The sequence below is a fragment of the Lepidochelys olivacea genome (assembly GCF_965140295.1).
Source record: "Lepidochelys olivacea isolate rLepOli2 genome assembly, chromosome: 1".
In the NCBI taxonomy this organism is placed as follows: domain Eukaryota; kingdom Metazoa; phylum Chordata; order Testudines; family Cheloniidae; genus Lepidochelys; species Lepidochelys olivacea.
In genome coordinates this window covers 150,749,832-150,767,397 of record NC_140411.1, presented here as the reverse complement: position 1 = coordinate 150,767,397, position 17,566 = coordinate 150,749,832, and the positions used below count along the sequence as shown (strand labels likewise).

The 17,566-nt window shown below is 38.9% G+C and overlaps 1 protein-coding gene across 3 annotated transcripts in view; it reads left to right on the top strand.

The window, feature by feature from the left end:
• The window catches only part of DMD (dystrophin), a gene marked incomplete at both ends in the record, with an annotated part of 1,846,964 nt that overhangs the window by 539,991 nt on the left and 1,289,407 nt on the right, over positions 1 to 17,566 (top strand). For all 3 annotated transcript variants that reach the window (XM_084636024.1, XM_084636023.1, XM_084636025.1), the window contains one exon: positions 11,214 to 11,364. In XM_084636024.1, coding sequence (XP_084492150.1) covers positions 11,214 to 11,364 — 151 coding nt within the window. The remainder of the gene's footprint in view (positions 1 to 11,213; positions 11,365 to 17,566) is intronic.

Genomic DNA, 17,566 nt, shown 5'->3' with positions numbered 1-17,566 from the left:
AAAATTATTTTCAGGGATGATTTCATTGTCAGACTTAATGTTCCTTGTCATAGAATGATATTGATATTCTGTATAATAATATCAATGTTCTTAATTTTTATCATGTGCAAGTTTTCTGTATAATATGTGGGAATTACTTCACCTGTAGGATGAAACGTCACAACTAACTAACAGTGCATAGCAACGCTGCACAAAAGAGTATAAAACAAAGTGAAAGAGAACATAATGCACACCTGACACTGCAGAGGAGTTTAGTTAGACTGAAGGTAATTACTCCCCTGCACATCGTACAGTAGAATTTTCAAGGGGCTCCCTGTACTCTGGTCGTCTTAGCATATGCGCAATGTGCCTCAGATGACACGTGACCAGCATTCATTACTGAATTTGGTCTGCTGGTTGGATCATTAGCATTCCTGGGCTGGACCGGGTACTGATGGGGGTTTTGACAAGAAATCCATGCCCCACAGTGCACTGGGTGCTCTGGCAGGGGGAACAGTCTCAAGGTGTGGAGGGGTTTATGGATCTGTCACTTTATGCTTCTTCTGGTCATTCCACATTATAAAGAGACACGGTTGTGATTCAGTAATGCTGGCTGACAATTTTTGGCCAAAACTCTGGGGGCAGGAGTGGAGGGGTTGGTTTGTTTTTTGTTTGTTTGGTGGATTGTTTGTGAAAAATGCAGATTTGGCAACATAGACGTTTCACAAATCTTGTTGGATTTGCCAAATTGCTTTGGACTTAAAGAAGAAAAACAAATGTTTTCAACATTTTTCAAAATGGAAAAAAAAGCAATGTTTTCCGTTCAAAACATTTGTTAAAAAAATTCTTGAATTTCTATTTAAAAAAATCAACAATTTGAAAAATGGTAAATATCAAACTGAAACATTTAGATTGTATAAATGAAACAGTGTACAACCTGAAATTATTTTTATAACTATTTCATTTGCCAAAAAAATCAAAAAGCATATTCATTTTGATCTCAAATTACTTTTGTTTTTAAACATCCAGTGAACTGAAAAATTCATTATTTGGACAGCTCAAGTTTTGATCAAGACCATGAGAGGTATATAAAATGAACGTTTCGACTGAGTGTTGGAAAGTACAGTTTTACGTCAAATAGGTAAAACCAAGTTCATGGCCTCTTGTGTGGCTAAAAGCTCTCAAGGCTCGTTTAGTAAAGAGATATTATTGCTGGAGACTTGGCCAAATTTGAACTGAATTTTTCCTCAGTAAAATTTCTTTGGTAGTTTCACAGGTACTATTATGATGAATGTGGTGTCAATGCCTAACTAAATAATATAATTTTAGGACAGTAAAATTGTTTTAGACAATTGTGTGGTATTACTGTGTATTTTTTAACAGCTGCTGCATTTGAAGAGTTGCCGAAGTGATCCCTGTATCTCCTTCACTTACCTCAAAGAGGAGATGTGAGGATTGATTCATTAAACCTTTAGTGGGACATTGGGGCCACCCTTGAACAGAATTGCTGACTGGCACTCATTCTACTGCATTGGGGACCCACACCAGTACTAGATGGGTAGACATGCTCGTGCTTCAAGTCGCAGCCACTTCTAGTGATGGCTTGATATTCCCTCGGCTTCACTTCCAGGTTTCTCCACAGGTCCTAAAAATGTTGCTTACCCCCAGCATTCTTAACTCGTTGGTCCTGACCCTCTTTTTATTCAGTGGTCAAATTTTCGGGGGAGGGAAGATTGGTGGCATTTTTCCAAGTTCCATCCACAAGTGAGTTGCAAAAATGACACTGCTCACAATATTGTGCAAATATTCAAAATATAAGGCTCCACTGGGTTCCTTGATTTTGGCTTTCCCTTGGCAGGACTCTAATATGCCCCTGGGCTTCTCTAGCTGTGAGGAAGCAGTGCCTGCAGCAGAGACAGTCTTCAGGCAACCTAATGAGTGCAGCTAGTGTGCTGATGGGTCGGAAGAGTCAGCAGACTGACTCTTAATCCCAGAAGCAGTTCAGCAGCTGCTCAAAGCATTCATCCATAGCAGTGATAGTGTTTGTGCATGCTTATTCCCAGCCATACACCTAGCCCTGCTCCTGCTTTGCCTCATTCCAGGTAACTCACTTGTGATCCTCTTTTTCCAATTTCTGTCTTTGGCTCTGACCCATGGTTCTGGCCTCTTGACTCCTGCTTTAACCACTGTGCATGACATCCCATGTCCCAGTCACTGACACTAGGTTCTTTGAGCTTGGCTTCTTGTTGCTGGGGGTGGGGGTGGGGGGTAAGTGGTGGCACTAAAAGAGAAATCACTCTTAATACATTGTTTCAGAGTAGCAGCCGTGTCATAAATATAAAGGGAAGGTTAACCACCTTTAAATCCCTCCTGGCCAGAGGAAAAACCCTTTCACCTGTAAAGAGTTAAGAAGCTAAAGATAATCTCGCTGGCACCTGACCAAAATGACCAATGAGGAGACTAGATGCTTTCAAAGCTGGGGGGGAACAAAGGGTTCTCTCCTTCTCTGTGGCCTTTGCCGGAGCCAGAGCAGGAATGCACGTCAGAACTCCTGTAAAGAGTTAATAAGCAATCTAGTTAGATATGCGTTTTGTTTTGTTCAAATTGCTGATAAAATAAGCTGTGCTGAATGGAATGTATATACCTGTTTTTTGTCTTTTTGTAACTTAAGGTTTGGCTAGAGGGATTCTCTATGTTTTGAATCTGATTACCCTGTAAGGTATTTACCATCCTGATTTTACAGACGTGATTCTTTTACATTTTCTTTAATTAAAATTCTTCTTTAAAGAACCTAATTGCTTTTTCATTGTTCTTAAGATCCAAGGGTTTGGGCCTGTGTTCACCTATGGAAATTGTTGAGGATTTTTTTCAAGCTTTCCCCAGGAAAGGGGGTGTAGGGTTTGGGAGAATTTTGTGGGGAAAGACATTTCCAAGCGGGCTCTTTCCCTGTTATATATTTGTTAGACGCTTGGTGGTGGCAGCAATAAAGTCCAGGGACAAAAGGCAAAATAGTTTGTACCTTGGGGAAGTTTTAACCTAAGCTGGTAAAAATAAGCTTAGGGGTTTTTTCATGCAGGTCCCCACATCTGTACCCTAGAGTTCAGAGTGGGGAAGGAACCTTGACAAGCCATGTTAGTCTGTATACGCAAAAAGAAAAGGAGGACTTGTGGCACCTTAGAGACTAAAAAATTTATTTGAGCATAAGCTTTCATGAGCTACAGCTCACTTCATCGGATGCATTCATGAACCTGCTTAATATGGCCATGACTTTGGGGATCTGGAATGGTGCTTTTTGGGTGCCTGTTTGAGAATCGGTGCCATTCTTTTGTTCAGTATTCTTTGTCAGGCACTTAGTGACAAATTTATATTAAGAGCCAGATAAAATCTTAATTTATAATATAAAGAGCTATATGTACTATAGCTATTTTCCTTTAAATGAAATTAGGAATAAATAATAATTTACCAGGTACCGCATGGTTTGGTATGCTTTGTGAAGAATTAAAATTGGAATATAGGGAGGGAAAATGAACAAATAGTTAAAAATGAAAAAGCTGAATATTTTTACCAGTATAATTTCAGTGGCTTAAATTAAGAGTACTTTATGTAAGAATATTGGATTTGCTATGCTAAAACAGACTCTTTGTCGATTAAGTCCAGTATCTTGCAGTGACAGTGGCCAAATCCTGGGGCTCTGCAGAAAAATGTCTCAAAAAAGTACCTAATTCTGCAATGCGGTCCCAAGAGAGCATAATTCCTTCTTTACCCAGTAAATATTTTAATTAACACAGCATTTCCATTACAGTTATCAAGGAAAAATGCATTTCAATTTAAATAGTTTATTCTATTAAAATAGTGTAGCTAGAGCAATATCAAATGTTTTGGAATCAAAATTAAACTGAAATACTGAATACAGTGTATCCTTGAGGGGGCCATTTAGGGATCTGGGGCAAAAATTGGGGATTGATCCTGCTTTGAGCAGGGGGTTGGACTAGATGATCTCCTGAGGTCCCTTCCAACCCTGATATTCTATGATTCTATGAAATATTGTACAACTTACGTTTTAATATATACATTATTCACTTTGGTTAGTATTGTATTAAATCTCTCTCTTTTCTTCATAATAGCATCTCTTAAGCTCGGGATAGTCAGATATCTCCCTTCTCCTCTCTGATAAGCGTGACTAAAGCTTTAATTACTCTTTTATTAACCATGGTTTTAGAATAGGCTCTTGCATTCAATTTTGAATCTCAATAAAAAAGATTAGAAATCTGATTTTGGTGTTTTAATAATGGGGTTAACATGGATAAATGGTAGGTAAAATGAGATTTTAATGCATGCAGACTCCACTGTCAGGTTTTTAAAATGACTTCTTTCCTCTTATTCTAGATTAAGGGACTTTAAAACTGGCATATACTTGATGAAAGGGAACATTAATACAAAAAGCAGCATGCTTCTTCAGTTATTTTCTCTCCTATTGTTTGATATTTGTGCTTCGATAAGAATTTGTAAGCCTAACATCTTTTCCTGTGTGATACAGTCATGAAATCATTATTGCATGTTTTTAACATCACAAGTTACTGCCATGGAAACAACTGTGATTTCATAAAATTGGCATTACCACCTCAGTGCGGTATCAAGTAGGATGAGAAGATACATTGAGAAGGAATAGTCTCTTTGTATGGGTACAGATTCTTCAAAAACTATTAAATATGAGAAGAAAATATATGAAATACAAGTGGAATTTATAGTAAAAATGTGGATTAAAATGTCATACAAATGAGAGTTTCATCCACTATGAAAGTTTTACTTTAAGTTCTCAAAATTCCTAGTTGAGGGCTGAGTTCTAAAAGTAGAACATACGTACTTGATCAAAACTTGCCTTTGTACTAGGATCTCTATATCCAGCGTTAGTGTAAGTAACATACTATAGTGTAGTGTGGACATGTTTCAGCTAGGCTTGGTGTTCAACAGGATAATTTAAAAGATTGTCTTTGTAAATCATCTATATAAATGTCATGTTATCTGACAAATTTGCATTATTTCCTAAGTAGTTTATATCCACCATTTAACTCTTAATTTGATTTGAGTTTATTACATCATTTTTCATCAGCAGTACAGTGTCAAAATGTACTTTTTTCCATCAGTGAAGTCAGTGGAGTTTTCCATTGACTTCAGTGGGTGCTAGATTGAGCCCTTAATGAAGAATTTAACTCCGTTGTGTGTCACCTTATAAAACACATCTGATCATCTTGTTTTGCAAGGAAAATATCATCACGGTTACATGTATTTTTACTTGCAAGATGAACTTTTTAAAAATTTTCTCTCTACTGCTAATCTTAATAACATAATTTTTCTTTTTGTAACACATTTTATAAAACACATGCCACTGTGGCTGCACTCCTACTTTGTAGAGTACAACTTACATTTTAATATATACAGTATTCACTTTGTATAGCAATCGTAGAGCCTGGATGAGATGATTAGCTGTGTGGATGGGTAGGCTGAATCTTAGTGACACTGTTCAGCGATAATCTGCAATACCTTGACTCAGACCTTTCTCTAGGTCTTCACATCCAGGCTACATCAAAGATGATACCCACGTTATGGGCCTGAGCAATGGTGGTGGTGTCCACAGGGATCAATAAAAGAGGTAGCCGGGAGAGTTAGATTCAGAGCTCTCATTTAGCTATGCTGAGCTTGAGCTGACAACAACCTATCCACAAGATGATGTCAGAGAGACAAGTTAGGATTTTAGTTTGACAGGAGGACACAAGTTTGGAGTAGAGAGGTAGAGATAATGCCCATTGAATTCAATGGGAGTTTTTTCCATGGGCTTTTGTTCTGTCCCTTTCAGCTCTAGAGAAGTACTATCTGTTTAAAATTAAGCAATTACAGAAAAAGGTCTGTTTATTGTACACTTACCTGCTTTAGTGGTTATCCTTTCAGAAAGGTTCTTTCATTTACAGCACCTAGAATCAATACACAAAGTATAGGATTAAGTGATGAGCTGAGAAACTTTTTAAGACAAAAATTGACTACTACAGAAGAACTTACCTATCTATGGCTTTGTTAAAAATAGCTGGTCAAAAATGATGAGATTTTTGCTGCTGACCCTCCTGTTTCTCCAAGGTGTGTGTGTAAAAGGATAATAAACCGGCAAAACATGGTGGGGAGGAGAGGAGGAAATACCCATCCAAGTCAAATTGTTAAAAAGGGAATGATTACTTGAAAAAATGAAGAAAAGAAAAATAAAGTAAAAACAAAAGAACTAGCTATCTAAAATCTAAAACATTCTAATACAATTTTGTGCATTGATTTACATTTATATTTATATATTTATGTACATATTTTAAATTTCCAAAAATACATTCACCTGAAATTTTGCCAGACATCAATTTAAGTGGGGTATTAACTCTGCATAAGAACCTGTTTCTCCTGTGCACAGAAAGCAATCTTTTAACATGGGTGATCTTGAATCTTCTACCTACACAGTAGTAACATTTTTACACACATTTCTGCAAATTCAATTAATTGCTTGAACTATGAAAGGTTCACTTCATCGATATCATGCACCACAGGGGTGGCCAACCTGAGCCTGAGAAGGAGCCAGAATTTATCAATGTACATTGCCAAAGAGCCACAGTAATACGTCAGCAGCCCCACATCAGTTCCTCACCCTGCCCCCGCTCCCAGCACCTCCCACCCACCAGCAGCCCTGCGGATCAGCACCTCCCTCTCCCTCCCCGCACCTCCCGATCCACTGTTTTGTGGTGTGCAGGATGCTCTGTGGCTGTGGGGGAAAAGAAGCGAGGGCACTGCGGGCTCAGGGGAGGGTGCGGGAAGGGGTGGAGTGGGGGCAGGGCCTGTGGCAGAGCCAGGGGTTGAGCGTTGAGCAGTGAGCACCTCCGGCACATTGGAAAGTTGGCGCCTGTAGCTCCAGCCCCGGAGTCGGTGCCTAGACAAGGAGCCGCATAGTAACTTCTTAAGGGCTCCGGAGCCACAGGTTGGCCACCCCTGATGTATCAGGTTGAATAGTTGTTCCTACCATTGAAGTTCCATAGCACTTGATTTCAAATATTCTAGGCTATATGCATGAACAGATCCAGAAGATCAGTCCAGTATCAGTTTCTGCTTGACATATTCAACACCAGTTGTACTCAGCCCATATTTAAACAATCTTCTGGCTTTTGAGACTTGCCATGTCATCTGTTTAACTACATACTGGGTATTTATATTAAATATATATATACATTTTTCACCATGTACAGTGGAATCTTTGATTATTCCTTACATTTAAAATAGAATTTGTGCATAGTAATGTTCGGTAAATGTTAAGAAGCTTATAACTTCTTCTATAAATATTTCACAAAGACTATTTTTAAAAAGGTTCAAGCAATGAGAAAATTAAGCTTATTGTGAAATTCAGAAGCTATATCCAGTCTACCAAAATTAGATAAAATATGTGCTTGATTATTTTGGAACAAATTATGATTCTAATACCCAAACGAGTAACTAGAGCTGTGCGGAGGATGGACATTTTCATCACGAATTTCAAAATTTGTCTTCATCTAAATCAGAACAAAATTTAAAAATTTGAAATTCTCTACAAAGAAAAATTCAAATAAATGTCTGTGTGATGGGTTTCACCTGGGGTGACACCTGTAACTGGGGTATCACTTAGTCCCCCTGACCCACCAGCCTGGGCTCCCTTAACACTGTACTGCTTCAACAAGCCCCCTCCAGCACACATACAGGTAGGGACACACCCAGCTGCAGCTACACACAGATGCTGAGATCAGCTGTGCATGGGAAGGCTTACCTAACGCACTGCCCCGTTCCTAAGACACCCCCCAACTTTGGAGTGTAAACCCAAAATTATACCATCTTGTGCTGTACAGGGAACTGTACAGCTTAAGCTCATGAAATTCATCCCCTCCATCAATGTGGGGGAAGATCTGTAACAGCTTTCTGCCTCCAGTTATAGTTTCCACACACTAGACCAAACAAAATCAAGCGTATTACCTATAAAATATAGATTTTAAGTGATGATAAGGGATAGCAAACAGATCAAAGCAGATTACCTAGCAAATAAATAAAACTGCAATCTAAGCTTAATATACTCAAGAGATTGGATACGAGTAGCAAATTCTCACCCTAACTCTTGTTTTACATATTTTGCAGCTTCCCCTCAAGAATCTCTGCACTTGCTTGCAGCTTAATCATAGAATATTAGGGTTGGAAGAGACCTCAGGAGGTCATCTAGTCCAATCCCCTGCTCAAAGCAGGACCAACCCCAACTAAATCATCCTAGCTAGGGCTTTGTCAAGCCAGGCCCTAAAAACCTCTAAGGATGGAGATTTCGCCATCTCCCTTGGTAACCCATTCCAGTGCTTCACCACCCTCCCGGTGAAATAGTGTTTCCTAATATCTAACCTAGGGACCAGAACCCCCCCACCCCAACTGCAACTTGAGACCATTGCTTCTTGTTCTAACATCAGCCACCACCGATAACAGCCTAGATTTGGAACCCCCCTTCAGGTAGTTGAAGGCTGCTATTAAATCCCCCTCACCCTTCTCTTCTGTAGACTAAATAACCCTAGTTCCCTCAGCCTCTCCTCATAAGTCATGTGCCCTAGCCCCCTAATCATTTTCATGGCCCTCCTCTGGACTCTCTCCAATTTGTACATATCCCTTCTGTAGTGGGGGGACCAAAACTGGACACACTACTCCAGGTGTGGCTTCACCAGTGCCAAATAGAGGGGAATAGTCACTTCCTACTAATACAGCTCAGTGTGCTGTTGGCCTTCTTGTCAACAAGGGCACACTGCTGACTCATATCCAGCTTCTCATTCCCTGTAATCCCCAGGTCCTTTTCTGCAGAACTGCTGCTTAGCCAGTCGGTCCCCAGCCTTTACCAGTGCATGGGATTCTTCCTTCCTAAGTGCAGGGCTCTGCCCTTGTTCTTATTGAACCTCATGAGATTTCTTTTGGCCCAATCCTCCAATTGGTCTAGGTCACTCTGGACCTTATCTCTACCCTCCAGCTTAAAACCCCAGGTAGTCCTTTCACAAGCTAGAAATCCGTCTAGCCTGGGTTCAACCCTCCTCCCCTAGTCCAGTTCCTCAGGTGTTTCCAGTGGAGAGTCAGTGAAAAAACACAATGATCTCACTCCCCTGCCTCAAATAGCTTTTGCATATGATGGGAACCCTTTGTCTCCCATACCCAGTCAGTGGAAAAACACTGGTATTCCAAGATGGAGTCCAGTACCAGGTGACTTGGTCACATGTCTCTCTGTAGGGACAGAGCAGCTATGACTTGGAGGCTGTTTGTAGACCACTCAGGAAGGCCCCCCAGTGGAAGATTAGCATCTTCTAAGACCTGTTGTTCTCCCTAATAGCCCTGTCCAGCCAGCCATCTAGATTGATCGCATTCTAACTACTAGGTGTTCCCCAGGTGTAAACACATTTGAAATAGAAGCATAGAAAATTTTCCTAACTTCAAATACCAAAATGATACGTGCATACAAATAGGATAATCATATTCTGTGAGTCATAAGCTTTTCAGTGATATCTTACAAAACCTATCTTTCATAAAATACATCATAGTTATGCCATAATCGTCACCATAGTATTACTATGAAGAATATGGGGCATTATATCACAGTCTGATTGCTTGAAACATTTTGTTTTGCTTTGAATTGATATTTTAAGCTATATATTATACTGCATAATATAATACTACATTTTTTTAAAAATTGAAACGTTTAATTCCAAAAATGTTAATCAGGAGGAATCATAATGTTAATGTTGGAGGAACATTTTTTCCTGGCTTTCCTCCCAAATTAAATTTCAGTAAAATAAAAGTGATTTTTCTGATTTGTTTTCAATTTAGACAGAACTATAGATAGAAAATGGAACCATTTTCAACTTTTTTAACCATCTTAGCAATTAAAACTTACTTTTATATGATTTGAAATTCTGAAAATATAGCTTACATTATGAGCAACTGTCCCACCTGTGGAACATTCTCCAATGAGTCAATCTAGTCTTAATCATCTCCCCCATCAAATTTAACAGCTATTACATTGTGGGGGTTAGTAAGTAGAGCTTACAGGACTTTTCCATCAAAATGTTTTTGGAATGAAAATGCAGTTTCAGTAAAATCAAAATTTTCCACATAAAACGAAATGAAATATTTGGGGTCAGGTAGACCTGAATTGAAACCTGCCAAGTTGTCTAAATGAAACATTGTTTCATTTAACCCTGAGCTGCACCCACCTGGGCCGTCCCTGTTCATTATGGCCAATAGAGTAGAATAGGGGCATGAGGCAACAAAACTACAGCTCCCACAGGCACTGACTTTTATTTTTCCCTGTGGGTACTCCAACCCTGTGCCTCCCCTGAGGCCCCGCCCTCGCTCCGCCTCTTCCCACCCCCTTCCCTGAGACCCCACTGCTACCGAATAGCTGTGGCTGGTGGATGCTGAGCACCCCCAATTTTTTTTTTCCGTGGGTGCTGAGCCCCGGAGTACCCATGGAGTCGGCAGTTTATGTAGACGTAGCTGGATGTTAAGCCAAACTGAAACAAAATATTTCAACATTTTTTGCATAGAAATTTTCTATACATTTATGGTCTTAAAACAAAACAAAAGGGTGTGTGTGTGTTTTGAGTTTGTTCCAGATGAGGATTCCCCCCTCCCCCGCCCCCAAATCAAAATATTAACATTTCCCAAAGGGTGAAAATTTCCAGTTTTTGACCAGCTCTTAATAGTAAGATGTACTGAGTTGAAGTGCCAGCAATAAATAGACAGTGCCCAGCTAGTAAAATGAGATGTTTCACATTGACTGGTTCAAATCAGGCTGATCAGGATGGGCCAATTTCAGAACTACCGGATGTCTATTAGTACATTGCTACGGAAATGAGTTGTGGTCTCTGTTTCCATCCATTTGAAAACAGAAAATGGCACCTTTGTTGGCAGTCTCAGCAAATGGAATGGGCTTGGAAACCAAACTACCATCTCAGATGAATATATTCCCTTTCTACGTAGTGGTTTAAACCCATTAGTAGGACAAGGTGGGTAAACCTGCAGTGCTGTACCAGATTTGGTTTCTGAGCATCTTCTGATACAAGTGTTACATTCCTTTTTTTTTAAAGTTAGTTTAAGTGTAAGCAAACATTTCTGCTTACTAGTTTCTTACATGTACAAATGTAAGTGATGATTTTCCTTGTTTCTAGCTTACATAAAATTCTCATGGACCTTCAGAATCAGCAACTAACACAGTTATCTGACTGGCTAGCAAAAACAGAAGAGAGGACAAAGAAAATTGAGTCGGAACCCCTGGGCCCTGATCTAGAAGACTTAAAACATCAAGTAGAGGAACACAAGGTAAGCTATTTTACATAAGCACGTTACTGTTGGAGTCAAAATATTGTTTAAAGAAGGAACATATATCAATGATCTAAAACTAGTATTAGCGAAGAGTAGTGCAGAATATTTCATTGACTGAAGTTTAAGCTTTTCAGAATAACCAAGTCTTTGTATAGAGACTGCATTGCAATTCAGAATTTTTTAATAAGACTGGGATTTTCTTTATTCTTTCTTATATTCATAATTTACTAGACTAGAAAATCTGGTTGGATATCAAGAAAATAGGCAATTGTAATATCCTTTTTATTACAAAGCATAAAATCTGAAATGTTATTACTCCCATGTTTTTTTCCTCTTGTCATCTTGTGCTTTCTTCCTTGTGTGCTCTAGTAGCAATGACACGCTATTACTTGTAATAATTGGGATTCCAAAGCTCATTAGCAGTCCTGGCACTCTGAGTATGTCGCCCCTGAGCATTGTAAAGTAGCCCAAGTGTAGTCTCTAGCTTTGTAATGGAAGAGGTTTTTTTGAAAAATGCATTTAATTATTAAAAATAACAAGCCAGCAGTTGGGGAAAGAAAGATATTTGACCAAGCTTGTTTGTACTGTGATGTAGAAAAGTGTTTCTTAAATTGGAATGATTGAGTTAAAAATGCATAGATTAAACTAAAGTAATACGAACATAGGCAAATAAATTCAATATGGCAAATAAGATAGAATTCTGGTAAGGCTGTGATTATCACTTTTAAAAGGATAAAATAAACAGAGTTAAAAAAATAGTTACATAAAGCAGACTTTTAAAATTGTGCTAAGTTCAGTAATTCTTTCTGTGTATTGGTGTATATATCTGTGTGTGTGTGTATGCAGAAATATGTATGCATCATGATAAAAGATAGGAAGCTAAATATCAGAAAATCGTAAGGCCTGGGAGATGTGATTCCAGAAAGTGTGGAGAGATTAAGGTGTCCTTCAACTGTACGTTAGTGGTTCAAATCCATTTCAGTTATAGTTCCCACAAGTTTTTACCCTCCGATCCCTTTTATCATCTTGGTGGCTTATCTGGAATGAGTTCATGGTTTTAGTCCAATTTGTAAAGGGCAGGTCATTGCATCCCAAAACCTACCATCAGAAATTAAACCAATATACGGCCCTGAGGCAGCAGCGGAGGCCAAGAACAGCATGGAGACTGAACTCTTCACTTGGCCATGACACAGAAGAGCTCTCATTCTAGTGAGGAAGTCTGGAAAAGCTAGTGGTGCTGCTGCTGCCTATGCTGTAACTGGTCTGTGGGTAAATAGAAGAATTCAGTTTCCAAGCTTTCCAGTCCAGCCCGTTTTCTGAGCACAAAATGAAACTGTTTTTTAAAAATGGCAAGTAAAGGTGGAAACATAATTTGTGACTGAAAATATATATTACAAATTCACTTAGAAATTGGTAACTGGGTTCTTGTTTTTCTTTTGATATATATGCTAATGGCATTCAAGCTAATAATTTCTTGTGCCAGTGAAACGCTACATTCCCTTTAAGAACTTTGATCTTAATGAATATAATGGGTGCATTCCTTTGTTTGGAGAGTACAATTCTGGCCACAGTGACGTCAAGGGAGTGTTCCATCACTGACTTCAGTGGGGCCAGGACTTCCACCCTGGGTCTCCAAGGCATTCAGAAATTTCCCTCTCCCATATACTGATTCCACAGTTCTGAATGTTATGAGTCAGTTAACACTGTGGATATATACTTAAAAAATAAGGTTTCAACTCTATCTTCTCTACCAAGGGATCATTCAGACAGTAAAATGATAAAAAAGAGGTTTTTTCCCCTTCCTCATTGGGCATGGATTAAAATTCTTCTCAGGCAGAACTTCCCGGTAGGTAGTAACTGGAGGACAAGATGTTTGCAGACGTTTCAAAGCTATCTGCAACATTCACATAGAATTTATTTGGTATTATATTCTGCACCAGTGCCTCCTGATTCCTGCAGTATAACAAAGCTGCATACTACAGCAAAGATAAAAAATCATGGCTGTATATAATGTGTGGGGAAAACAGTTGAAACCAAGTTTTATTGCACTAGATATGAACACAAACAGCACAGCTGGTACTTCATTTCAGGATAAGGTATAAGTAATCTCTGGTTTTGAAAGTTTCATGTCCTTAGCATGGATGTATACGTTCCCAATTGCTGCATAATATTAGTATTGTGGCATTTGCTGGGAGGAACTGGAGATTTCGGAAGACAGAAATGAGAAGATGGCCTCAGATTAATTGGGTAGTTGCAGCCAGAATGATGGGTTGGTTTGTTGGCTGGAATGCAGCAACCTCTCTCTTTCTCTTGTGTTTCTGTCATATTTATTCTTTCTCCTCATCTCCCTTTGATTAGCTCCTGGCCCCTTGTTTCCTTCCACACCTAGAATATCTATTTTGTTCATTTTATTTTCTGCCTCTTGACTCAAACTCTGTATCTTTAGTTCCTTTTAATCTGCCTTTTCTGTATGTTGTGTCAAATACTGCTCAAGTTTTTGAGACAGATATGCCAATTCCTCTTTGTGGGCCCAGGTTGAGTGAGTGAACTCCAATCCTGAGAAGATAAACCATTCAATAAAACAGATCTAGGATTGATTGTTATTTGCTGTCAGGAAAAGACCGAGGAATTCTTACCAGCAAGCTCCCGTTCTTAACTTAGTGTTGTTTGAGACTTTCACCTGAACAGTGCAGAAAGGACAGTTTCTATCTGCACTGTGCCAAAGACAAATTCTAGGGGGTTTTAGGGCCACAGAAAGGAACATGTTTACAGATCTCACATTAGGTTTGCCAAACTACTTTAACGTAATTGTCCAAGAAACAGCAAAAAACGCTATTTGTCATTTGACCTGTATTTTAGGTATTTTGTCTACTGCTGCAAGTAGTCTAGGCTATGCATTTTTAAAACTGAAAGAAATCTGCGTACCTGAGAGGAAACTGAAGATTGTTAATTTGCCTAGAAAGGCTACATATTTAAAATTTTGTGATTAAACAAAAATGCACTTTTAAAATTTATGTATAGATTTCACTTTGTACAGTTAAACTGGCTAAAATGTTCAGAAGTTTAGAGTTTTACTGGAGAATTGTGCAAAATTTTCATTATAAAAATAAAACTTTGGAAAGTTGTTCCTTTTTGAGTTTGCAGTATGTCCCTAAAAATGAAAAGGTATGTGGGAAACTTTCTCTGCAGTTGGATTTTAATCAAGGTTGACCTTGGAATTTTTCCCCTTATCTGGATACCTTCATCAGTATCCCAGTGCATGTTTTGTGATGTTGACCTAGGTTATTTAGAAATGGTCACAGAATTTGACACATTGTAGTGGTTCTGATTATTTTGTGTGCAGTTCTGGCCTTTAAAAACCAATCCATTGATTTCAGTAGAGCCAGGTTTTCACCCCTGATTGGAAAAGTGTTAGCAGGAGACATTTTGACTTTTTTTACTAAGGAAGACGCTGCAATTACGTAGATCTCTGTAAGCGAGTACAACACTCTGCCTGTGCCTCTTTTGATCAAATTGATAACTGTATATTTTGGGAATCAATTTTTTTAGAAGTAGTTATGATAATAGACTTGGGAACAGATCTGTCATTAATGGCCTTCACGGTGGTGGTTTGGTTTTTGTTTTTTTTTTTGTTTTTTTTTTTGAGAATCTGTAAGCCTACCACTGATTTTGATTTATTTAGTTTAATAAGGGAGGGAGGGGAAAATACAGGCAACACACAGTGAGAGAGCAGAGTCTTATATTCTTTAAGGCTATTTCCCTTGCTTACAGTGTCCCCCTGAGCTATGTATCTTAGATGCTGGTTATATTTTTCTCTTTATAACATTTGCTGTATTCTGTCATGTTGAAAGATGACTATCCTCTGATGATCTTTTGTCTTTGTTACATGACTGACACCTGCCTCATTCTTAAATAAGTCTAATATAAATTTGAGCTGTTGCCTTGTTTAATCCACCTTGCCTCTAGGCATAGGAAACTAGCATATTGGATTTCATTCTGTATGTCTGAGGCTTACACTGCAAAAATTGGGGTACTCTCCTGTCAAATCTCTCTTAATGATGTAGTCAGGGAGCTGACTGGATTTTTAACCTTCTGAAGTTATAATTAAACCATTTTAACCCAAACACCCACTGACTGAAGGATCTGGGTCTAATTTTCAGACCTGAGCCCTTCTCTGGTTTTCATGTCATTGAACTGAAATTGTACACAGATGCTCACGCTGCTTCCACAAAAATCATGTTTGAGTGGGTGGGTATGAATAGCTCCATTTTTCTTTTTTGATTCCCATTACTTTGATACATGGCACAATTATATATATCATCTGTCAGAGAAAACCACTGTATTCTCTGAAACGTCTGTTGTATGCTGCTGTGGAAAAGGGCAGTTTGTCCACTGCAGGCAGAGTTTATTATTTAAGACTATATTGATTTATTATTATTTTATCCTGTTATTCCTTGACTTAATTGCCAGAGAATCAGTCAGCTAAGTACATGTCTAGTGACAAGAGTGGGGAGGTAGTTTGTGAAGCAGGACAGGAGATCTGTCTAAATCTGCTTTTGGTGCTACTAGATTATTATTTTTGTTATCCCATCATTTGTTCATTTGTGCTCTTGTCACTGTCTGTGAGTGGTGTCCAGTTCTATTTCACCAGTGATTTTATAAAATGCAGTTATTGTTAAGAATGGGAGGGACTCCTATTTTTGTTCTTGCATTATAGTTTGTTCCTCTGAATTGCCATGAGAGTGAGAGAGACAAGGTAGGTAAGGTAACATCTTTTATTGGACCAACTTCTGTTGGTGGAAGGTTCACATTTTTTAACCAAACAGTTCTTCAGGTCTGGGGAAAGAAATCAGTACTGAGCTAAATACAAATTGGGATTGATAGTTAAGCATAGGGAGTAACAGATGTCACTTGAGATGGAGAGGCCTGTGGCACCTTATAGACTAACAGACATATTGAAGCACAAGCTTTCGTGGGTGAATACCCACTTCGTCAGATGCATCATGCATCTGACGAAGTGGGTATTCACCCACGAAAGCTTATGCTCCAGTATGTCTGTTGGTCTTGCATCTGACGAAGTGGGTATTCACCCACGAAAGCTTATGCTCCAATACGTCTGTTAGTCTATAAGGTGCCACAGGACTCTTTGCCGCTTTTACAGATCCAGACTAACACGGCTACCCCCTGATACTTGAGATGGAGTAGGTAATAAAGATTAGATTGTTATGCAGAAGGGGTATGGAGTCAAAAGTGTCCACCCTTTGGTGATGTGGTGTTTTTGTCTTCTATAATTTTTCAGCGTGTGTTCATTCGAGAACATAGTGATTATGTGGTTTCACCCAGTGCACAGGCCAGAATGAGTAATAATATAGTACATATGATATGCAGAGCTGCTACAGGTAATGACATTTATATAGTAAAGGTTCCCTAACACTTCGCATTATGTGACCTGTTTTCAGTTGCTTAAACCTCTTCTAGACTTTACCTATTCCAAATGAAATTTTCCAAGCTTGCTCTTTCCCAGGTTGTTTTGGTGGTGGTTGCTTTTTAATATTTAACCTTTCCTTAGGGGAAAAATTGGTAGTTTTGCCAGTGTTAATTCCACCCAATAATTTCACTGAAAAGCTCTGGCAACTATGCTGTTTCAAACATGGCAGTGGGATAGCCCTGGGATCAAAGAGGTGTTTTATGCTGTCCCCATGAAAATACACCAACATTTATCCAAGTTATAAGTCTCTGAAAATTGCTATTTTTACATGCTCAGAAGAGCTTGATTCTAAAATCTCTGAACATCCAATCTGCACTGAGAATGCATCACAGAAATCACTGCCTACTGATTGCACTGAGTGTGTTTCAGTTGCAGGGAGTTCCTTAATACACACTGCTAGCTCCAGTGAGCCTCATGGTAAGCAGAAAGGAACTAGAGCTCTAGATCTGGAGGACAAGGAAAAGGAGACTACAACTACTACTATTTTGGCCTAGGGTGAGGTGTATCAGGAAGAGACCGATGCATCCGATGAAGTGAGCTGTAGCTCACGAAAGCTTATGCTCAAATAAATTGGTTAGTCTCTAAGGTGCCACAAGTACTCCTTTTCTTTTTGTGAATACAGACTAACATGGCGGTTACTCTGAAACAGGAAGAGACCATGAGTTCTGGTCTCAACAATTCCAGTGACTGATGTTAATAATTTTGTGCCAT